The 25,913-nt window shown below is 36.9% G+C and overlaps 1 protein-coding gene across 7 annotated transcripts in view; it reads right to left on the bottom strand.

Moving 5' to 3' along the window:
• Positions 1–25,913, bottom strand: part of LOC139938976 (uncharacterized) — an 88,373-nt gene that overhangs the window by 62,401 nt on the left and 59 nt on the right. For 5 of the 7 annotated variants that reach the window (XM_071934662.1, XM_071934664.1, XM_071934666.1 and 2 more), the window contains exons 2-8: positions 15,200–15,392; positions 12,995–13,110; positions 11,862–12,063; positions 8,131–8,292; positions 7,338–7,457; positions 6,370–6,426; positions 2,317–2,369 (exon numbers count right to left, since the gene is read on the bottom strand). In XM_071934662.1, the coding sequence (XP_071790763.1) occupies positions 2,317–2,369; positions 6,370–6,426; positions 7,338–7,457; positions 8,131–8,292; positions 11,862–12,063; positions 12,995–13,110; positions 15,200–15,392 (903 nt within the window). Of the gene's footprint in view, positions 1–2,316; positions 2,370–6,369; positions 6,427–7,337; positions 7,458–8,130; positions 8,293–11,861; positions 12,064–12,994; positions 13,111–15,199; positions 15,393–20,318; positions 20,389–25,913 lie in introns of those variants that run through there. The other 2 variants (XM_071934663.1, XM_071934665.1) reach the window with 2 other exon arrangements.

Genomic DNA, 25,913 nt, shown 5'->3' with positions numbered 1-25,913 from the left:
TTATTTCTTTTGACCCACCCACAATTTCGGAACAAAATATTACTAATAATTTTGTTAAACATTGACAATTGTAAATGGCCCCTAAGCGGTCCTTAAGGTGATATGATGAGGTCCAGGAGGGTTCTAGGATGACAAATTATTCACACTCATGGGAAATAACTCATTTACATCAACTATCCCCGGTGAGGAAGCACTGGATATTGCATAACAGCCACACCCACAAACACACTTGATTGACAAGAAGAGTTGATTCAAGACATTAGGTATGAGTTGAAGATCTTCCTTCAAGACAGGAAACTGATCATCAGGGCTCTAGGCATAAACACCTTGGGTTACTCTACCCTTGGGACATGTACAGTGAATCACAATAATCAGCACGGCAAATGTAAGCTCTAATGCAGAATGCTACACCAAAATAGCACTGACGAATTACAAGCAATGTTCATGCAATTTTGGCCAGTAACCGGTAACCAGTGTCACCGGTAAAGCCAAGTATTACTTGTGCTGAGGTACTTTGGATTTAAACAGCCCGGCTTACACATGTACATGCACATTTCAGGTTTACTATGTTCACAATGTAAGCCATTTTAAATTCTTCTGGCAGACACAAACCATTTCAGGGTCATTTTGTTTATGAATTTCCAAAGAATATTACCAAAAGGTCTTGATCACCAAAGAATCAAAGTATCACCAAAGAATAAATAGGGTTTTATTGGGGGGCGCTTTAAAATTGGTAACAAACTTGGGGTAACATTTTCTGTAGTCAGCCTATAGACTAGACAAGTCTTGTGCATATTCAACTTGCTTTTAGAATCTTGAGTACCTAATTACATTGCTTTAGCATAAGAAGGAAACAAAAGCATGCACTTCTTAAACGAGTCTTGACATTTAAATATTGCCAAACACCAAACCCCCCCCCCCCCCACCACAGGATCCCTGATACAGGCTCTACACTGATGCACGTCTACAATACACATAGATAAAAGAACTTTGTACTACATGTCTAACCAGACATATTGTAGTACGTGTAGCCTACACCAGGTGATGGTGATAAGCAATCAGGGACAATGACCTCTACCAATTGATATTTGTCAAAGTCAAAGTCAGGCCATCATAATCTGTTTGTTTGGACGTTCTTGAGTGATATAAAACAGCTGATATTCAGAGTAGAGAGAGTGTATGATGACAGACTAGATAGTGACAGTACTGTGTATTTCAAGATCTTATGAATGTGGTGAAAGCTTCTTGTGGTTGCTCATCATGACATATTGTGGCAGAGAAATACTTAATACTTTAAACATTTTCCTGTTCAAATAATTTGCCAATGATACGCATGAGATATGTGCATCAATGTACACAGTACAGTACATAATACAATGATTTACAAGTTAAGGAACACAAACTTTTGAAAAAATTCAAACTGTTCCCATAAACAGTACTGATTGCAGGGAGATGCAACTTTTGGGAGTTAATTGCTTTCATCAAATACTATACATGTTATTCATGACTATTTTCTCATTTAAGAATAAGTCTAAAAAGATAAGGGACTTTATTTCCTCAATGGTGAAGATTCTTGTAGAGCATGGAAGAGGAAGAGAACAAATTACTACCAGACATCTAGACGACCCTTTTGACAAATTCATGGGCTGTGCTAATATACAATACGTGCCTTATGAACTCACATTGCTGAGTACACGTAAATGGATCGGCTCAGGGGGCAGAACAGTCAGGTTCCTTCTTCATGTAATGCAAATGGTATTCCTGATTATGATGGCATATAGGGAACATGACTGACTGCACCATGATAAAGGTCTTGATGTACGTGAATATTTTGCACAGTATTGCACAATATAAGCACAGTAGTGCACAATAAGCAGTGTCATGGAACTTGGCCCAGTTTAAGTGGCCTTCAGGTCACCTTTGGTGAAGTTAAATCTCTCGAAAGTATGATGTTACACAGATAAGTTTCATGCCTAACTCATGTTTTAAACAAAATTATTTGTACTTGGTAAATTGCTGAAGGGCTTGTATACAATGTGTTTCATGAAATTTTTAAAACATAAACTTCATATTGTTATTTCTTTCTTGTTTTTTTCATACCGGGGTTTATTTTGGTTTTCAATTTTTTTTAATTTTATATAGTGGTGTTTCGCTATTAGTTGGTGACAACAACAACAATTGTTTTTCAAGAATTCTCAATTATTCATATTTTGATTCTTTAAACCTGTCCCTAAAAAAACCCATTTATGTACAATGAGACCTGCCACCAAAACAAAAATATAAAAATAAATATATGCAACAATATTTGTGACTTACGTTTTCAAGTTTTCTTGATACTGGAGGCTGTCTGAGGGTTGGTTGTATATTGGCTGGAAATAAAAATAATAAAAAGACAAGAGAATTTCAAGTTGTTATTACATAATGCAAAATATTTACATGCTAATGGATTGTTATTGACACATCCTACCTGGGTACATATCTGACAAATTAAAGAAAATATTACAAGGAATGCGTTTAAGCAGACATATGGAACGTGTGTCATTGAAAGAGACTGGCAGGGTATTTAAAGTGCAGCCAGGCAATTACAGTCAAGTGTCTTGCTATTAAATAGGAGAGACATTCAATCATAAGGTTTTTTTGTAAAATGATCTCAATCTTGCCTCTTTAAATGCCTTCACATTTTCTAAACAACATTTTTTGAGGTTGAAAGGGCAACAGACTCAAGTGAAATAACCTACATACAGAGTTTACTTTTGTCCAACAGAGCGTATATCCTTAGGGGATACAGTGTGAAGTTACCCTCATGCCTTGGGACCACTCATTCCCTGACAACTCCAAAATACGGGTATACTTTGGTTAGCATCTTTAAGCATAAATCCTCCTGAAGGATACGCCACAATGCACCACCTACAACAAGACCCCTTGACGTCTTCCTTTTAACCTTTTGGCTCTTAGTGTCTGACATGATAAAGGAGACTTTCGATTGTAAACAGAAACTTTCTGTTGAAATGTCAAATGGGTTTTGTTTAGTTTGTCGTACAATTTACTCGGTAATGGGTAAGTCAATCAGATCCCTTTAGGCAAGTGCATGACATTTAACGGAAGCTTTGCTGTACAGTAAGTAGATGTTGATTAAAACTTTATATAAAATACAATACATTTGAGACTGAGAATGAGACTGGTAAAACCCAAGTCAGATTGGCTTAAATTATATTTTTTAAAGACATCCTGCAGGATTGGTAATTGGCAAGTAATTTAAATTTGATTAGTTTCAATCTGAAAGTCACTCATTATTGGCAGAATATGTCGCTCTGAAATACTGTTCAAGGAAAAAAACAGTATTCAAAGACCCCAAAATCAGATGCTTATTTCAATTTAAAATTTCCCAGTCAGTTTCCCTTGTGGTTTACTACTTTGTATCTTTCATTAGACTTATTTCCACTACTCAGGATTCCAAATCCATATAAAGCTTAGAGGTTCTACAAGCGACACTATGAGTTCTAACTCCCCATGCACTGGGGGAAATCCCTGGGATTTGTCCATTGCTCAGACTTCAAGTGTTCAATGACCTCATGGTCACTGACATCCAGAGCATTAGCCATAGGGATATACGTAGAGGTCATGACCTCCAGATGAATTTGACTGTAACACCCTCAGGCAGATTTCTGTCATTGGACCCATTCAGGTATTTACTGCATGTTACAGTCATGTGAAAACAACCCTTGAAATGCTGTATTCTCTTAATTTTGTTTTATAAATTCAGACTTTTAGATAATTTCCAAAAGCAGATTGCCAAGTAATATCTTGTATTCATGAAATTACATGGTTAATTAAAAGGTTCTTCTGTAGCCCTCAGCATGGGGGAGCGTTTGTTGCATGCAATTCCATAGTGCACACAATACAATTTTGCTAACCAGAATAATGTTAGCAGCCAAAATTCCAATCCACATGTATATTTGTGACTAGAATCATACTCATTGTTTGCTCAGCAGCAAACTGAAAACTGGAACTGTCCGATTGTTTTTATTGACCCCTTGCACGCGGGTCACACGCGGCGATTGATGCCACACTCACCATGTTGGTGGTCAATAGGTAGGTTTACGTGTAAATGCCGCGTCGCCTAAAATGCGCACTTAATCCTGAATCAGACACGTTAACATTGACCACCAAAATGGCACATCCAAGTTAATTCTGATGATGACCGTGTTAGTCGACGAGGTAAAAGGAAAACTGCAATTTCAAGGCAAGTTTGTGTGTATCATTGTATTCTACTTTCACACATCTTTCTACCCCTACGCATTTTATATCAAACAGTTAAAAACGCTTTTCAAAGACCAACTCGACCGATCCAAGGCAATGTGTCCCTTTAAAATGCTTAATATACTGTGTAGCCCATAACCCAGCAATCATTCTACTGTGCAGGTTAGGATAACTGCTATTCAATCATATCACTCACTATGACTGCAAGCCGTTACTGTAATCACTCCCATGGGAGGTTAGCAAGAAACCTGAAATATGACTGGGGGAGCCATTGCCCTTGAATCACCATAAAGGTTAACATCATCAAGTATCCTAATTGAATTAGACATGGATTGAATACAGTACAGGGAGTGTGTGTGTGTTTGAAGCTTTAGACTCAGTGACTGCCCTGAGCTGTCTTTGACCATCATTGGAAATGGTTACAGTTCTTCCGTTGCATTCCAGCATGGGGAGTTTGTTCTACTTGCATCTTACAGTAGCTGCGAGGTAGAGCAATGGCATTATGGAGATAAAATGGGTCAATAGGATTAATAGACTGCATGGATTCACAGGGATTTGTACGAGTGACCTAGCTATTTCAGCAATGCAGAAAATGTAAGATGGGTTTAAAGCTCTGTAGAGCTTTGATAAAATGTCTGTACAGAACTAATGTAATTAATTCATTACAGAACCTGTCAAACCGTAAAACCCCTACATGACAGTACAATTGTTCTAGTTTATGAAACTTCAAACTGGATAAGCTAATCTCACAGTTTGGATCCTATCCATTCAATAAATGCATTATCATTGGAGATAAATCTTATCTTATGATTTAGATATCAAATAATAAACCACCTGGGAAACTGACTGGACGGTAAATTTTAAATGATTTGGCTGCCGCTTCCCAGGTTGAATCGTAAACTTAGGTGTGAACCCTGGCTACACGGCAGTTAACAGTAGCAGACTGGCACTCCAAACAAAGATATTGACAAAAAAGGGCTACCGCCAACATAGGGCTAAATAGCTCAATTGGTAGAGCACAGGCTTTGGTTCGACCCCATATCATTTCAAATTTTACCCAGTCCGGTTCCCTTCTTGTTTATTACTTACATTTTAGACTCACACAAGACCTAAACTAAGATTGCAGATCATTATCAACACACTCTCATACTCAAAAGCTCAATGAGCCAATGGTTGTACTTCAAACATTCCATCCTGTAGCTGATGTTATATTTGTGTAAAGCACTTTGAGGTTTTGCATCAGGCGCTTTATAAATGTTCCTTCATTATTATTATCCTCAGGCTACAAAACAATATTTCTGTTCCAATTTGTTTACCAAGAGGTGTTTCTGACTACAAGCCTACATACATTGTCATGATAGAGTCTTATGAAGCAACACTATCTACTCTTAAACTAATCCCAACAGGATGACCTCATTTCCTCACATGTCCCTTCAAAAAAAAAGATATACCAGGGTCTTCAAACTGTTTTAATAGAAACAACTTTACTTTTGACACATCTCACTTTTGGGTATTGTGAATGTGGTGAAAATGCAAAACAACGGCAATTATTATTTAAGATTAGGGTAAGAGTAGATAGAGTTGCTTTATGGGACTGTATTGTGACAATGTGTCTATGATTCCATGGTTACCCTCAGCACTGCCTCACCGTGTAATTATAAAACACTTCTTGTACAAAAATTGAGACCAAAATATTTTATGAATGTATGGCTGAGCCTAAATTGTGTAAAACTTTCATTCTGCAACAGTTAAACTTGATCCATAAGTCAGGAAAAATGTGTTTGTTTTGATTGCGGTTCAACTTATTTTGTCAATGTGCTTTCACATGTACTAAATCAATATTGATTGTACATGTAAGAATCAGTTTTCCTTTTAATCTGAGTAACTTGAATTTCAAATACACTTCTTGACCATCAGAAAATAAGACCAAAATGTTTTGAATGAAATAAAAATATCTATTTACATTATTTCAAATAAATTGATAGAAATTCATCAACAAGAAATGCTCCTTAAAAAAAGTAATGCAAGAATTTTGCACGCGATGATCCCATCTGACATTGATCCTTGCCAATGATTACTCATTGACATGAATGATTGATAGCTACTCACCAAGTCATTACCAGGGCCAAGGTTTGCCAACATGTTATGAGCAGCTTCAGCTTTTCTCTGTAAAATGAACAGGAAGAAACAATCAAAACACATGCAATGTATCATGAAGAATCTGTGAAAGGGGGGTACATCTTATCATAGTGTTAACCAGATTGGATAAGATGTCTTTCGGAGGTCCTGTTTTGACACACTGTTTTTCAAATAGCAGCAAATTTGGAAACTCTAATTTTTGCAGATCCAGTTAGCACATTGGACACAAGGGACCTTAATGGGATCTTAGGGAGCTGTTGAGGGGCTACGTTTGAAGATTCAATTACAGATTTACAAAGGGGGTTTTAAGAAATAGGGTGCAGGAATCAATTTTAGGGTTATTAATACTGTGGGTATAAACTAAGACACTCCAAACCAGTAACCTATCTAAAGAGTCCAACTTCAAGATTTAAGATCCTTGCCATTTTAAGGTAAGTCAATCTTTTAAAGGAACACGTTGCCTTGGATCGGTCGAGTTGGTCTTTGAAAAGCGTTTGTTATAAAATGCACATGGGTAGAAAGATGTTGTAAAAGTAGAATACAATGATCCACACAAACTTGCCTCGAAATTGCACGGTTTTCCTTTTACCTCGTCGACCAACACGATCGGCCATTTATGGGAGTCAAACTTTTGACTCCCATAAATGGCCGACCGTGTTAGTTCGCACAGTAAAAGGAAAACCACGCAATTTGGAGGCAAATTTGTGTGGATCATTGTATTCTACTTTTACATCATCTTTCTAACCATATGCATTTTATAGAAAACGGTTACAAAACGCTTTTTATAGACCAACTCGTCCGATCCAAGGCAACAAGGCAACGTGTTCCTTTAAGTCAAATATCAAAACATCATTTCGACAAAACTTGCCAGTAAACTCAGTCTTGGCAGACAGCTTGACTAGTGTGTTTTACTGATCTTTATATTCCAATGGACTTACTCTGTTCTCTGCGTAGATGACTTGTATGATATTCTGTTGTTTGGGTTCTGGGATAATGCTACCGGGTGATCCTGGTTTCTCTATCTGAGGAGGTTTAGCTGCTCGTTCCTCAAGCTCTCGCTAATTATCAAATAGAAATAAGGCAGACTAGAACGATAGCATAACATATATAACATGCTGTTCATAATATTATATGGTAATGATTTGCTAGAAATAGTTATGTACATTGTTCAATATATAATGCATCAATGTAACATAGAGATTAATAACTACAAAACTGTGTATGGGTGAGTAACAAGTTTTCATCATTTGAAAGAGTCTCCTAAAAAGATCAAAACATTACAAATGCCAGCAGGATTAGGGCTATATAATAATTAAGTTTTAGTTACTCTGTTGGCAGACAGACGTGTATTCCCATACGAACTGGTGACCTTTTTTTTTTCTTTATCTTTTGTCCACTTTTATGCGCCTCTGATCATTTGTTTACATGTAAGGGGCACAATATAAATTTTAAACATTATTAATTATTATTCAAACTCAAAACCATCACTACTGCATATTTCACTCCAATAAGCAGGCCTGATACTTCACGGAGGCAACAAAGGCGATTGCCTCCATGCCCCCTGGTCATTGCCTTGGTGCCCGGTAGAAATTTACAATTTCCACATAGGGTGCCCTTTACCAAGGAAAAAATGCCTTGCGGCTTCGAAAATTAAGCATACATGCCTGCAATTAGCCTTCTGTTTTCTGACTATCAATCTCACATTACACACTGTCTGAAGTTCAACCGTACCTGTTTCTTCTCGAGTTTACTGATCTGAGTATCAACTTTAGCAATCTCTCGATCCACTCTCTCCATAGATTGCACTAAGCCTTCCTTAGATTGCTTAGATGGAGACTCTTGCTCTATGGGGGTCGGAGAAACATTTTCTACTTTGGGGAAGTATGGCTGCTCCTAGACAGGTAAAACAATAGGGTGGAGTAAAATTAGAGGTTGAGTTTGGGAAACTTTTTAACTTGCTGACAACAAGATTCATCATGCAGTGGAATCTAAATGCAAGCACAGTGTCTTTAAAAAAGCAAACAAATCTTTCTGTCTTCTATCAATGTTACACTTACTTCCAATCTAAATATTCAAAATGCCAAAAAAAGGAGACATGGCTTTGTGCATTTACAGAAAGAAAGAAATATTAATACAAGGTACAGTACTTTTAATATTTTAAGGTGAACAAATCATCAACATCACAACGCATTTAAATTGTGAGGTCTTTTTTACCAAAGGCAGTGGACACTATTGGTAATTACTCAAAATAATTATTAGCATATAACCTAACTTGGTAACGAGTAATGAGGAGAGGTTGAGACGTAGTATAAAACATTGTGAGAAACGGCATGAGAAAGAAGTTATTTAACACAAATTTGATTTTGAGACCTCAGAATTAGATTTTGCGGTCTCGAATCAAGCATCTGAAAGCACACAACTTTGTTTCTTTCATTATTATCTCGCAACTTCAACGACCGATTGAGTTCAAATTTGCACAGGTTTGTTATTTTATGCATAGGCCTATGCTGGGATATACCAAGTGAGAAGAATGGTCTTTGACAATTACCAATAGTGTCCACTGTCTTTAAACACTGTCTTTAAATTTGACTATACAGATCAAGAATGAACTGGCAATCTTGCGCATTCAGTTACTGAGAGGTATAACTTTGATCAGGTTGAGATTGTTAACAGTTTTTTTGTTTAATTTTTGTGGATGCTTTTTCTGTGATTTGTTATGTTCTGTATGTTCTTTGTTGCTTATGGGAAAAAAAAAGGAAAAAAAAAATTGTAAACAGGTGTAGTCATAGAATGTTTGACGAGAACAACTAGACAAAACGTATTCAGTGCTCAAATTACCATACAACCTCAACCACACCTTTGGCTAGGAATTTCACTGAAAGAAATTTTAATTTTCATTCATCACTTGCTGAAATGTTTTGACTTGATTATGGACTAAGCAAGTTCATTGTATGTATTGGTTAATAACAAGACTAGGTAGGGAATTTTAGGCCAATGTTAATGCTTAACCTGGCACAGGCAGTATTTATCAAGTCAAAAATAGTAAAGTCGTCTGGTACTGATTACAATGAACAGGAACAACATGAACAAGGGAAGGAGTAAATGTGGAGACTGCAAGAGTCCTGTCATCAAGCCTCCTTGTTAACCAGCAGTAACTACAACATCCAGAGGCAAGATATTTATGGATTCCCCAAATAAAGCCATGGTCTTGATCAGTCTGCTACGCTCTAATTGTGAACCCGGGTCTCAATCGGTCTGCTACGCTCTAATTGTGAACCCCGTTCCTCTCATGTGTGTCCTCTTTGTCACGAAAAGGAAATATGAACCACTGATAGGAAATGATCATCAATGACGGCGGAGGGAAAGAGTTGAATTAAGAACCTGAGATTGGAGAGATCTTTTATACTCCACTTGAGAGGTTATAGTCATATGATAGTCTTACACAGTCCCAGGGTGAAAAAACATCACGTAATGCTTGAATATTGGGTCAAAATAACCTAATTTTAGTAGTATTTGAGTAAGACTGTGGCATTTAAATGATTACAATCTGAAAATTGAATTATAAGTTGTTGCAAACCGTTACCAAAACCAATGTTATGGTATAAATGCGCAAAAAAATAGTTAATGGCATGATATATCGACCCTGGTAGTCTTCCTTGAAAAAGGTTCTACCAGGGTCAAAATGTCAGGCCATTATGTATGTTTGGAGGGGTCATGGCCGAGTGGTTAAGAGCACCGAATTCAAACTCTGGTGTTTCTGATCAGCAGAGTGTGGGTTCGAATCCCCAGCCGTGACACTTGTGTCATGTAGGAGTGGAAGATGTAAATAAAAATAGGAGAGAAAAAACAAAAGGAAAACCCCATGTTTAATTTTGAGAGTAATCCAATCAAAATATGCAAAGGCTACAGTCTACATGGATCATGGTGGCAGAGGTGAAAAGCAGGGCAAAAACTACTGAGCCAACCTGAATGTATGACCTGTCATAGATGATAAAAGATTACGCTAAGTGCCTGATATACAAAGCAGTCTCACAGTGTGCATGTGTGAATTATTAAAGCACATAACTTTCTAATGTCTAATCAACAAAGACATAAATCAAATCTGATGGCAGTCAAACCACATCAATTGCAGCTGTATGTGCCCATTGAGTGCCCCCTTTAACAAGGTGCATATGTAGACACACCTAACATTAAAGGGTCTATGTACTTTTTGTAGAACAAAAAACACCATGTCTACAGATTTACACTAAACTTACACAGTTTGAAGATAATGATAGTAGAAAGCTTCCCTGAAAATATTACTTGCTGAGGTGCTGTAGTTTTTGAGAAATGAGTCTAAGTGATCATGAGACGAAAATTATTTTTGCACGTAAAAACGTATTTTCATGACATTGTTTTACTCATTTCTCAAAAACTATAGCACCTCAGCAACTAATATTTTAAGGTACGCTTTCTACTACCATTATCTTCAAACGGTGTAAGTTTAATGTAAATCTGTGCACATTGTGTTTTGTACTGCAAAAGTACCCAAATCCTTTAAGTTTACAGGTGGTCTAGCAAGCAGTCTAACAAGCGCTCTAATACATATGAGTTTTCTCCACCGCCTAACTGGTGCCATGTTAATTCCAATCACTTCCTGTGTCCTGAGCAAGATGGTTTCTACACACAGCTAGGAGGGGCAGGGAACCAGTTGGCCTCCTTGGATAAACCATAGGAATTGAAGTCATATATACTTACCTGTCAATGTGGGATTATACACAACAGGATTGTAGGTTTCATAACTTCTTCTTCAAGTTTTAATATCCAAAGTGTGACTCCATAATTGAAGGGGATGCTACAGCCACAGTATTAAAGACATGTGTTTTGGCCTTTTGGGGTTGATGTGTTTTTTAGCTTCATCAATCCTGATATTGTGGTGTCAGTGTCAAAAAATGTATCATAACATGCATGTTAGGATCTGCATCGCTGTTAAGTAGGGAGGTTTAGCTGCACGTGAACGTGAATGTCAGAAAATTTGGTTGTAAAAATCTCACATTTTAAGCAACGTGAAGTTACCATTTCTCAGGTCAGGTACCTACGTGCAGACATCATACATGAGCATGCAATAAGCCTGATGTGGTGACTTAACCTAGAAAGGGCACAATTTTCTAAAGTTTACGTTCATGTTTTTGCTGATAGGAGTGTACTGTTTGGGCATCTATGGAAAGCTCATGACTCTGCACGTTTATCCAATGATATCATTGTATCCAATGGAATCATTGGATCTAAGCAGCAGGTACCCGTCTTTATCCTTGCGGATAAAGACAGGGGCCGAGTCTACCTTCCTATGAACATTTCAAATCACTTAACAAAGAGTAAGACAAATTTTCCTTTATATTGGTAATAGTATGGGGTCATCTTGTGAACAGACCCATTTATGCAACAATGAGCTGGTGAACTACAGTGCCGTTTGTCTCCTGTACCTTTTTGATCTCAGGTTGGGCTATGTGAACGACCCGTGGGTCACCAGCAAGTGGGACTGGTCTGATTGGCTTGACATCTTCTTGGCTCTCCATGGTCAAACGAGGGCGCTTTGGAGCCATCACCTGCTCCGTCTCGACCTGTGTAGTGACAGGTGGTGCTCTAACTGGCTCAAAACTGTTTGGTCTATAGTACTCCGCACTTCTAGGAGTTAAATGACAATATTTGAAATGCATTAGGCCTATAGTACTCTCACTAGTATACTAGTAGTTTAACTTTTAGCAATGCCTTCATATCAAGGCAGGCAATTCCTATACACTTATAAACTCAGTTTATCATCAGTATTTACGGAACTAACGGATCTTGTAGCAAGCCTTTCAATATTCATCATGACAGATGCTTCAAATTGCTGAAACATATGATAGTTACATGAACATGTACATTCATTTGACAAGTTTATGTACATGTATAGATCTTAACCACTGTACCTGATTAAACTTACTTGGATATTAAATTCAGAGTTGATTAACTTCCTCTTGTCTAGAGTCAAATGAAGCACAACAAACCAACTCAGATAACAATACGTTTCAGAGAATTTCTATAACTTAACTTCTGTCAAAGGAAAAGGGGAATTGCTATGAAATCACAGGCCCATGAACATCAATTTTAATACTCTGTCTATAAGCTGTGCCCGAAAAGTTTGATTTACAGTTGCAGGACCATATGAGCTAATTGCAGGTAAACAATTTCTCTCTTCCTTCATTATTTCTGGAGTTCTAGCCCACCAGGAGATTGCAGACTATTTGGGGGGCATTTTCATGATTGTTCTAACCCCTGTGAAATTGTTCATGTACACAGAGTGCAATAAAGCGTTGGCAGCAGTAGTTGTGTGACCTCCTTTTCCAGCCCCTCTCATCCTCCCTTTTCAGCTCAACCCCCCCCCCCCCCCCAACTGTACACCCTTCAGTAATACCCTCCGATATTGAGGGAAACATGGTCATTGGTAAGTGGTGTTTTTTCTCTCTGACATGCTTTGTGTGTTTTTATGGTGATTCATTCGGAGCTGTCTTTTATTTATTTATTTGTTTATTTATTTATTTATTTATTTAATGAATATTTAATCTCTGTCTCTCACCGGTCTCGTTCTGTGGCTGTGTGACCTTGAAACTCTGACAGTAAAGATGGCCGCCTTCTAATCTGAGCATTAAAATGCTCTCCTCGCTGGTCACGGAACTCCATGGCTGCCAGCTCCTGATTGATGTATAAGAAAACATAAGAGTTAAGCAATGAAAACAAACTATGAAATAACAATTAGGTAAATTGTCGTTGAATGCATCGTTTGGTTCATTCCTGATTTCTGATGATATTAAATTAAAATGGCTTTGACTTTTACCTTTAGCCTGACAAAAAAATCCTTCTTGGAATGTAAAGACCCATAGCTGTTGAAATCCAATGATGTCATGTTTCATATTTCACTCTGAAAAAGTAAGGAGTTGACTAAAACATCCCCAGATGAAACTGTAAGGACCCATTTTTTCTCAGAATGATGTTATCAGATGTTTTGAATGTTACAATGGCAAGTTACACCATTTAAACATGAGGCTAGAGACTTAGAGTTTTTGTCCAACTCTTATCAATTCGAAAATGAGTACGTCACAAAATTTATTTCACATTTCCTCTTTAAGAATGAGCTTATTAAAATTAATTAAACTTGTTCCATGTACACAAAGAGCAGTGTGTATAATATACAACTTGATGTAAATTTTTACATGATCAATGAAAAACCGATTGAATCCGATTGCCCTTTCCAAAGTGTTTAGCTTATAAGCGGCTTATGAGCTGCAAAATTCACAAAGAGCCATTGTATGTGTCAGTACACCTCGAGTATGTAATCTAACATAATAAGAAAAAGATTTGGTTATGAACCCTTACATGTATGTTAAAATCAGGGCTAGAGCAGTCACTGCACCTGAAGGCAACACATTCATTCATGTGACAATAAATAGGATGGCAGAGAATCATACATCAGGGTAGCAATAAATCTGCACATAATGATGTAGACAGACCTGCATTTGTTTTTATGAGAGGTTTCTTTAATACAAAACTGAACAAAACACTAACACTGGCTTCAATTCAAATTGACTTGAACACTATCTACATGTACCAAGTATTATTCATCTGGGAAGCATGCATGTGTAGTAACTTGAGAACATGAAGATTAGTAAAGAGCAATAAACATTTGCACTTTATTTATATCTAGCGGAACTGGCTGTCAATCCTTAACCATGTTACTTAATAGCTGACAACATTGAACTATTTCTGTCTACAGCAAATCTGTTTATACATGTACCTGGATGTGCAGTGCTTTTCACTAATGCATGATTCAAGGGCTGGTTCAATATTTGTAATGGGTTTAAATTACTAATCTGATGACAGACTGTTGGGAAAGTCTAGGAAGTGGCAAAACTGAAGACGCCCCTATCCTGCCCCCTCCCCCAACTTTATACCAGTACATTAAACATGTGGAATTGAAGATGCTTGGACAACTGACAGTGAGTTCGTAGGTCACTTTAGGCTGATAGAAGTAACATTTCATGGTTCATTGTATTTGAATGATGGGGCAAGGCCGTTTTCATTTTGCAAAAGGCACTGATTCCCTGAGGATAATCTGAAGGGGTTCATGTATCAAGATGTAATGGTCAATATCAGGGTAACAGAGGTCATGACCTCTGTTGACATGTACATACAGACCTTATTCCCAACCGTGTACACTTCAGTATCAATTATGGCAAGTCACAAGTTAGTTACACATTTGGCTTCTTGGGTTGCACACGTCTGAAAATTATATGTGATAGTTTAAAACTTTAGCGCTGAAGTTTGAAACTTACAAGACGAGCTACATGTACTCAGTGCTCAAAACATGCATAGAAACTCATTGTAGAGTTGAGTTGAGGAAGGAGAGCTAAGGCTTAACTGTCAGTTTATGACTTATAGTGTCTTTGGATGTTTTCAATGGAGGGGTATAAATCTGAATTGGAATCAAGGTTTTTAGACAAATTGTGGTTTAAACTTGTCGGGGCCTGATTCACAAGAATTTTACCTCAAATTCGTCTCAATGATAATATCAAGAACCGGGCTTCAGTGTGTGTTTAAACCACTTGATTAAAAACCTCTTTACGCACTTTGATTCCCTTATTCACACCCAAAAGTGACTGTCACTTAATGTTGTTAGAGAAAGATTAGAGTCAAATCCATAGAAATAGGACCCGGAGAACACTGAACTCGGCGTTCTCCGGGTTCTATTTCTATGGTCAAATGAGTACTTTATTTGGAGACCCACCTGGTGTCTAGCAGCCTGAGAGGGATAAATGGCTGAGTAATGTTGACCAGCTGCAGCCATTGGAAAGCGTTGTTGCTGATCCGCTGGAGAGACATAGATATACTGAGGAATCTCTCGATGGGTCTGGGGACTCTGTGGACGAGGGCGCTTGTAGGGGGACATTGACTCCTGCAAGGGCTGCCCACTGGGGGCCCTGAAAGCAACAACAGAGACAAAGGAAACTCAGCAAGTTATGCAGCTGTCAAAAAAAACAAGATTTCTGTCACAACAAGATAACAAAAACCCATTACAAGTAATGATTACAAATTCAACTTTACTGAAAACAAACTCCACAAGAGATCAGGGGTCGAAATTAAGTGTATTTCCATGGTAGTCAGCAGGGCTAGTGACCAATAATTTTTAGTAGCCCTGATTAGATTTTGGTAGCCCGAAAGCCACGTTATGTCTCGCGTCACGGCTCAAACTTTACAATACACCAATAACATAGTTCTTTATTGTTTGTGATGATGATTTTTGCATTATTTTTCCACTAGCCCGTCGGGCTATCAAACTGGAAAAATCAGTAGCCCGGCTGTAAATCTGGTAGTCCCGGGCTAGCGGGCTAGTGGCAATATCGACCCCTGAGAGATGCATATTTTACATATACTTGTCTACATTTAAAAAAACCAACACTTTGTAAATTTTTATGTTCATAAATTGGTTTTATTTAAAAAAGGGAGTTATAGATTTATTTTTGGTTCCTGCTACTTTTAATGGCGAACCCAGGGTTACATGTACACAAGTAACTACTGTGCCCCTGACACCTCCATGGCATGTTTTACCATGATCAAATCATCAAATGCGGATAACAGTCCTGAATACACAATAAAATTATGTTTATATTTGTATGTAGATCTATTAAATAAATTTTGTTTATAAATGTACAATGTACTGTGCTAAAAACCTGGCACCAAAAAGCACACATCATTGAACAAGCCATTCCAAGGCAACCCAGAGACCAAAGGTTCTCATTATTCAATATCCATGAATGAGGCTATATTTAGTCATGGTCAATGTTGAGTCATCACTTTGCTTCTGTAGTCTGGGTACTGTATTGCAAAGGTTTATTTTGTACAGCAACAATAATGATTTATGTGTTTATGTCTAAAGTTGTATAACATGTTTAGTGTGCCAAATTGTACAATGTATGATTGCAATGATTAATAATTGTACATTTCACCACATTCAATTTTAAATTGTAGGAAAAGCATTTAGTTTATTTGACCCATTGCACACTGCACCTAACAAACCCTCTGATCCTAACTCCCTAAATGGTGAAAATGGTAAACGTGCTTGCACAGGTCCCAATGTCATGGCTCTGCTTACCGTAAGCACAGAATCGACGCTTACGGAAGCAGGAAACTCTGTGTTTACGGCAAGCGTCTTTCGCGGGTTAGCGGCTAATTTGGGCTTCTGCGCATGCGTACTTCACGTTACTAGGCTTTCTACGCTTACAAGGCTAGCGCAGAAATTCGGCGCTTGCACGTAAGCGGGGAATCGTGATCGTAAGCGCATAATTCAGCGGTAAGCAGAGCCATGAAATTGGGCCCTGGTTCTTACTGCGTTGTGTAATGGGTCATGTAGACTTGTTTTGTAGTTTATCCTCAGGCCTCAAGCAAACTAACATTATTGCATCTGATTGATCAACAACAGGTTGTCACTGCAACTTTACACTTGTGTGATAAAAAGATGTGTAGAATGGATCCTTTGAGATCTAAATCTTTCTTCTTCAATCCATGTACATATTTATGTACACTGTAAAATGTACCCCAAATCAGTGTATACGTACAATCCATGCAAGCACAACACACAGAAACACATCCATGAACTGCACTGTACTTTGTTTAATAATATAAAAACAATTGTATTTTAAAAATACTTTCTAAACAACACCGAGTGTGTTATCTATTTTCTTGTATAAAAATTATTCAAATTTGAATGGGTTTGTTTGTCAGAATTTCCACTAGTTGGTATCTTTTAACTGAAATACATATTTTTGGGGTATTTTAATATTGTTGAGAGTCAGCCCATGGCTGCCCACAAAATGTATCAAAATGATAACAAAACAAAACACTCAAAAACAATGACAATAAAAATAGTAAAAACAACAAATAATGTATCATGATCTGTTGCATTCATGATGTACGCTCACTACAGTGATGTACAAATCTGTAGATTCTGTTACGTTACACAATGATACAATACAACATATTTTATACACTGTACTATACATTGTTTAATGTGCACAGTTGCTGTCATGTAGACAACATGATGCAAGTTTTAACCCTCTTCCTACATCATAATTGATGATCGACATAGCCCATATAAAACACATGTCACAAAGTATTAAATGCATTTTCAATCCCACTAACTCCAACAATGCTCTTTAAAAACATAATAAATTGTGACAATAAATCATTGCACATAAAGCTGACAATTTGATATAATGGAAATAGGCCAAGCATGCTTGGCATCCATAATAGTGTGCATTCAAGCTTGATTCCATCAGACATAAAACTACCAGGGGAAAAAACCCTGCTGATCTTCCCTACGTGTACATGTAGTGCTTCATCCAATCATGTACAAGGGCTCTCAACGCCCACGCAGTTTGCCTCTTGACAGACAATAAGATCACTAAGACATTGCGTCTCAATGGATTTAACAATGGCAGGTCGTGCCTATTGCTAAAAGGAATATATGGCATTTTATCATACAGGTTGACAGACTATAGGCCTATCATTTAAAAAAATTAAATTTGCAAAAATGAACATGTACTGTTATTTTTTCTAACTACATGTAGTACATACTGTTCTGAAGACATTTAATGTTACTGAATTTTCTTCATCAAATTTATTTGTTTGGTTTATGTCCCTTTCTTGCTATTAGTTGATTATTCAATTGTTTTCTCGCCAAAAAAACAACAGATTCAGTAGTGTGGAACACCTCTATACATGTACATTGTATTACAAAAACTGTAAGTTTGTTTCCTGTGTTAAAGGAACGTTACAGAATTGGTAAGAAACAAAAATCGTGAAGATCACAGATTTACATAAAACTTACTTGGTCTATTAATGGTGATACTTCAAAACATCTTGAAATTTTTTTGTCTGAAATTTCATATTTGATGAGAAATAAATAATCTAATTTTGCATTTGGAGTTTATCGCTCAGGGAGCGTTTTATTAATTTTTGTTTTGGCACCGATGCAATGCAAAATTTGTAATCGTTTTTTTAAACGTTCTCTCGTAACCAAGACCGCCGATCGATCTCAAACTTCTACAGGTCTGTCAGTTTATTTATATATTGGTGAATTGCATAAAGTATTTAAACTGCCAGCAACTGTTTTGTTAGCAAAAACCAATTCTGTAATGTTCCTTTAATATTTATTATACATACAATAAGGCCTACATGTATATTCATGTATAAACAAATAATAAAAAAATCCATAATTGACGTGCTTTCTCACATGATAGGCATACAAATTTTAGCCAATAAACTTGAAACGAAAACAAGTGATTTGAATTTATATTTAATTTAAGATTCTATTTTTCAAGGTGCTGAACTTACTGTTGTCATGACAGCACATCAATAAACAATGCATTTGCAAACATTAATCAATACTGGCCAGACACTGTTAGCCTTGTGACTGGCTTTAGAGCGTTTCTTGACACTATGGTTATTACTCAAATTAATTATTAGCATAAAACCTTACTTGGTAATGATTTATGGGGAGAGGTTGATAGTATAAAACATTATTAGAAACGGCTCCCTCTGAAGTGGAGTAGTTTTCGAGAAAGAAGTAATTTTCAACGAATTTGATTTCTTGAGGTCTCGAAATCAAGCATCTGAACTTTGTGTGACAAGGGTGTTTTTTTCTTTCATTAGGCCCTATTATTTCGCAACTTCGACGACCGATTGAGCTCAAATTTTCAAAGGTTTGTTATTTTATGTATATGTTGAGATACACCAAGTGAGAAGACTAGTCTTTGACAATGACCATTAGTGTCGAATGTCTTTAACAGAAAGCCACATCAGCTGCAATCCACTATTCCCATAGCAACCAATATACAGCACTATACTCAGAGCTACATATCCCGTAGCAACAGCAGCTTCTAGGTACCTAATTGTTTACATAATGTACACGTATCCTATTGTTTTTGTATTGTGTGAGCTATGATTAAATATTGATTGCTTTTACTTCAAGTGCTTCTTGGTTTTTAAAAACTAGACTCTCTTGGTGATCCCCGGAACAGGAGGGAAAATAGAACCTTCCAGGGATCACCAAGGGAGTCATTGTTTTAACCATCACATTCGAGCCGTCAATATTGCTACTTCACATAATTTGCTATACAGCTACCATACATTACATGTACCTCCATAGCTTCACATGGTCAGATGGTACTTGTGTAACTGATCGAATGTATTTCTATACACACTGAAATTGCATTCAGAAAAACACACATTCAACATAATGACTTCAGCACCATCTGTGTACTAATTATGTACTTGCTCTAGAGTGATTTGTAAAACATCATGTAGGCCTAATTGTGAGCCCATGTTGAGTAGATGATTACATGGCTTCAGTTGATTATTGGTGGCACTGTGTACAATCTATACAATTGTATATGCATTAAATTTAACTGCTTCTTGTATTCTCCTAAATAAACAAACTTTAAAAGTAATTAAAAACAAATTACAAAAATCTACTAAAACTAAACTAATGTTTAATCCAATACATGTGTATCAAAAAGACTAAAATTCAGGGCAGCGCACCAGGTGTGTGGATTTCTGTACTAAAGGTTTCAAATCCTATAATTTTTGTTGTAAGAAAATGTATGCTTTTAACATTACATAGCATTACAAGCATACAATATTTATACAAAATAAATCAAACATTCACAAAAATATTCTAGAGAATAGTGTGAATGCATTTTATGAAATTTCATCAGTTGGCCGAAATTAAGACAGGGGGACTTCTACAGTTAAGTATATTTGTGGGTTTGGTACAGAGGCTGTGCATACAGTGAGCCTGCAGGGTCTTATATGGAGTGCAATTCTTCCACTGAACATGTTTCCCATACCTCATGGCTATGTGTCTGCGATACATTCAGATGCCGGCATATATTTCCTATCCCAGTGGATCACCATGTGGAGCCTCTTCGTCACACACTCTCTGGTAGTCTCTCTCTATTATTTCACTGTTGTGTAGTGAGCCTGCGGCACACCCCTTTAGCCTGTATGTTCACATGGATGTACATTGTACATACCCACATTGAGGTGTTTATGCACAGCCGTAGGGATGGCTCATCATCCACGTCTGTGCCGTGCACATCTATTCAATGTCAGTCAATCCCCTCTGTCCAGAATCCAATCCAGTATAATTGTATACCCTACAGGTACGTGTGTATCATGTACTGTACAACTGCACCACTCGTCATGTCACTTACGTGTACTACACTCCGTATGTAATGAATAATCAACTCTGATGACCAGGTAAACGTGTGTACACGCAGAATAACAGTGCATCACATCATATCACATGTGATAGGCTACAATCTGTTGAATAAGCTATAAGTTACATGTATATGTACAATGTATCAAGCCATCTGCCCCAACTTGACCTACAATCTTTAGACGTGTTCATCTCAACACAATTCCTATCCTGCAATGTAAGAGTCCAAAGCAGATTCCCCCTCCCCCCCTGTCCTAAAAATAAAAGTGTCCGGTTTCAGTTCCTCTTTTCATAATGTGCTAACAAGAATTGAGAAGGGTTTATTTTTAGTTTTGCTAGGAGCAGGTTTACATAAATGCACTATAATAATCAATAAAAAAATGTATCCACTTTTATCTTTTATTATGCATGAAGGTACTCTGCAGCGTGTACTAACATGTACCTAAAGCCACTGGACACTTTCGGTAAACAGTAATGTCCAAGGCCCACACTTCGTGTATCACAACTTCTATATCAAATAACAAACCTGTGAAAATTTAGGCTCAATCGGTCATCGGAGTGGGGAGAAAATAACGGGAAAACCCACCCTTGTTTCCGCACATTTCCTCGTGTCATGACATGTGTTCAAAATAAATTCTTAATTCTCGCTATCGAGAATTTATATTGTTTTAATGTTTTCTCAAAAAGTGAAGCATTTCATGGAATAATATTTCAAGAGAGGTCTGTCACCATTACCTTCTGTAAACCCTGTAAGTTATTTGCAAATCTGTGATTTTTTTAATTTTTTTTTTCTGTACCGAAAGTGTATAATGGCTTTAAGGGCTTGAATTTTGGAGGAAAATCCACAATACTGTGCAGGGCAATGTTAGACAAAACCTTCAATTTCAGGTTATTTCTTGGTAGTTTTGCACAGTTAGCCTATTTAACCCAAAAACCTGATCATGAAATAATACGGTGCACCATTGTACCTCATACTACATAATACTAAGCATGCTCTTGAACAGGCACTACAACATGTATGTGAAGGTCACGGGGTCAAATAAATACAGTCCAATGCAACTGGTGTAGTCAAAACAACATTTTGAATTGTTCAAAGAGACCATTGTCAATAACCAACAGATGGAAATGTTTTGACTTTTTTCAAAATTGTGGGAAAGTGGAAAGGAAACAACACAAAATCAAAGTTTCAATAAAGAAAAAAAGAAGAAAACTGTCCATCAGTCTACAATGTATGTCAATAGTAATGCTGTTGTTGATTTAAATTGTATATTGCTCAATGGTCATGACTTCACAAAATGATTTGTACATGTTCTTGTAAATCCAGACCAGAACCAAGCACTACGCCAACTTTTTCAACTTTGTTTTTGACAAACAAAGCAAAACAAATTTCCTCTTCAGTAGGCCTACTTGTGCAAGTGTTAATTTCTTTGATTCAAAATTGAGAAAAATTACAAGAAAAACCAATTACTATTCCTGAGATCTGCTTACCATAACACTGTACCTAAAAGCGTAAATTGTGGATACCACTGATCAATCATGACTACAGAGGTTGGCCTGGAAATCAAGCTGTGTTTATAAAAAGATCTAGTATTATGTGTGACATGTATACAGTACTATGTAGTCACACGTAGTGTATTCAATTAACTGGGTGAATCATGGGAATAGTGTATAGGGCCAAGCTATTCTGGATCACTGCCAATCTTGTCTTGGCAATCTTACAAAATAAGAATATTAAAAGATGCATTATTACAATATCACCATGCTACTTTACCAAACATGACAAATGATGGTTGGTGGGTCATATAAAACAAGTATTTCACTAATAACCACAACTGTGAAGCTGTTAATTAAAACCCTAACAGACCAAACCCTTCAGAAACATACTGCCCAAATCCTTCAATATCCTTCAGTTTGAAGTTGTCGTAAACCTTAAGTGTCCAAATCCTTCAATATCCTTCTCCTTATTGTAAATGAACATACTATCCCAAATCCTTCTAAATCCTTATGTGTTTATGATTTAGTTTAGGACTTTGTTGGGGCCCTTGGTGTATTATATTTGATATTAGGTCTCCAATGGTAAGAGCCCAAAACCTTCACAATCCTATTTTGGCCAAGCTACATGAGACCTAATACCTTCAAAATCCTCCTTTATAAAAATGGCCTAATAGCCCAAGTCCTTCTTAATCTCATCCTCATACAAACTCATAGTGTCCCAAAGCCTTCAAAACCCTCCTGTGCTGCAGATCACTAACAACCCAAATCCTTCTTTGTCATACACTTCAGCAATGAGGATATTGAAGGAGTTATAAAGATGGGGGTTTATAGTGTTTTGCAACACGTCTCAACCCAAAGTTCCCACTAGTATTGTATTATGTGTGTCCATCACTGGCAATAAAATATTTGATATTGGATTTCAACCAATCTAAAGAACAAAGTAGTGCGGGATTTGTGTTTTAAATAAACAAATTTGGTATGTGATTCATATAATCATACTAATATAGTACGCCAGAGAAATACTTATGTCTAAGATTTTTAAGTTAATAGCATCAATCCCAGAAATTAATCAGTGTTTATTGCTGCAATTAAACAAGAAATATTTTGATAACAAATATCACTGGTTGGTTTTAAAGGGTTCTAATTTTAAACAATACATTAAATGCCAAATTAATCCCTAAACATAATTTCATTGAGAACAAATTGTTTACTGCTTCTGTGAGCCCATTGTGTACACATTTACCTGTGAGTAACAAGTTCTATGTTGAAATGCAACAACTCTAATTTTGATACAGTCACCTGATACTACAGAGGTACAATTGCATTTTAAACAAAGCCCATCCTGTGATCAAAATACATCCAGCTGCAGTGCTGCACCTGAACAAAATGTTACTTGCAGTCAAATTTATTTCATGAACAGAGCATCATCATTCATTGTGTTCACATACATCATGTGTTTAAATTGTGACTTTACAGGCCAAGTCAAATCATGCAATTTTTTTATCACAATGGTGATGGCCCTGATATGAGGATTGATATAGCCTCAAGAATATTTGCATCCCTGTGTAACGGCGCCCTCTACAGTTCAATCCAAAAGCCATGGAATAGAGGATTGAAGAATTATCTCATAAATAAGATTTCCACATTTATACAACGTCTCAACCAACACTAATAAAAATTTGACTAACACCTTTGTTAACTTTTACTATCAATGCGGAAGATAAAAATCATATTTGCATAATATTTATGCCTTTTCATAGCAGATAATAGATTAATTGGAAATTTTTATAAGTTGCACTCCTGCACACAGATTTAATTATCCACTTTTACCAAATTTACAATGACAGAATGTATGGACCACAATACCACATCGAAAAATCCTACTCAGTAATAGGGGAACCCATTCAACCTTGGACTGGTTTGTTAACTTTGTGTATGACTGATACTTTATGTTGCTGTAAATGTATCTGTACATGTAAGTTAGCCAAGGTTGGACCATGGATGGACTCCCTGTCAGCGACGTCCAGTATTAACGTTTTGTACAATGTGAATAAAGATTTAACTAATGCTTGGTCAGATGTCTTTCTGTCTGCTTGTTTATCTGCCCAATTTACAAGATAAATATTGTTGGGTGATTGTTTTTGTGGTACATGTACATGTAGGAACTGTACTTGTGGGATTTTGACCACACATTGTTATTTAAAACTCCAACTTGTGAATCAGTTTGAGCATTTACTACAAAATGCCAGAGAGATGACCAATCAGGAGTGCCCTGTACATACAGTACACTATAGTTTTTACATAAAATAATACAAGATCTAATCTCAAAATTTGGAAAAAGAAACATGACAAACAACCTGAACCGTTTTTTTGCTGTGCACGGATTAGCAGTGCATTGTGGGTTCGGATCATTGATATTTTTCTTTTTCCAGGACGAAGGTGGGTGATTATCTGCACACGTCAGTTCGTCATAGAAAGAAAACAAATATGCGATCCGTGCTTTGTGTACTAAACACATGTCCACGCGTCTTGCAACCACGAAATACTGGTACCCTGTGCTAGCTTCGTGGTTTCCAGACGGAACAGTACAGATTAGTTACACACATGCATAAGCTTTTATATCGAGATATTCGGTATAATCGCGATTAATTAAATTTGACATCATCAGTCTTCAAACTCCCAGTGAAAGTTGTAGAAGAGACAGTTATAGCATAAGAGAGGTGTTCTAATGACCTATTCTTCTGGTTTTACTCCAAACCTATGGGGTGCAAAATGTCTCAGCTAGGAATACATCACGATATTGCGATACTAAATCGATATCGCGATATATCGATATTTTGATTAAAACCAAATCGAACCGATATCGAAATCGTTTCCAAATTAATATCGCGATATTCGATAATATCGTGATATCGCCCAAGCTTACACATGCATCAATGTTGTATTTCTGTGTTTTTTCCTGTGGTATCAATTGTTAAGTTTGAAAGGTGCATTTATTGAAGGCCTCAGAGACTCTGACCAATCAGAGTGTTCCGTCCACCTTTGGACTAAATCGCCATGCCCATGTGTACAAACCAAACAATGATTACAAGTCTGTGATTGTAGTAGGCTAATGACGGAGGGTTTATCTACAACTACAGTGGGCACTGTTTCAGCCAATAATGTATCGGTTATCAAGTCGACTAGGAACCTCGATGACAGACGTGGTCCAAAGTTTGGTCCAACAAACATCTGACCAAAGTTTGGTCCAACAAACATCTGACCATGATGGAGCGGATAACTTTCCGTATTGCGCCACCACTTTTTCACTAATTTTTAGTACAAAAAGGGATAGGCCTACTCATTTATTGACATGAATGATTCTTGATTGATGATTGTTTGAGGTAATTTAGAATTACAATTAGTTAGATACTACTACTACATTATTTCTTATCGAATGAAAAAGTGGTGGCGCCATACGGAAAATTTTCCTAAAAATTACATAAAATAAAATGGGTTTTTATGTTAGATTTTGGCAACCACCACCCCCCCCCCAGTCGACGTGTTTCACTTCTTTATTAGAAAAATTGTGTATGTTTGGTTACGTACGTTTTATTGACAACTCGTAATCAATTAGTTTCAAAAGTCATAAATTTGCGTAAAGTGCACATGTTGGATCACTGTTTCCCATGCTCACGTAACCAAATGTATATATTTACAAAAAATGTTCATAAAAGGATGAATTTATTAC

The sequence above is a fragment of the Asterias amurensis genome, chromosome 6 (assembly GCF_032118995.1).
Source record: "Asterias amurensis chromosome 6, ASM3211899v1".
In the NCBI taxonomy this organism is placed as follows: domain Eukaryota; kingdom Metazoa; phylum Echinodermata; class Asteroidea; order Forcipulatida; family Asteriidae; genus Asterias; species Asterias amurensis.
Note: the sequence above shows the minus strand (reverse complement) of the source record. Positions and strands in the feature narration are given on the sequence as shown.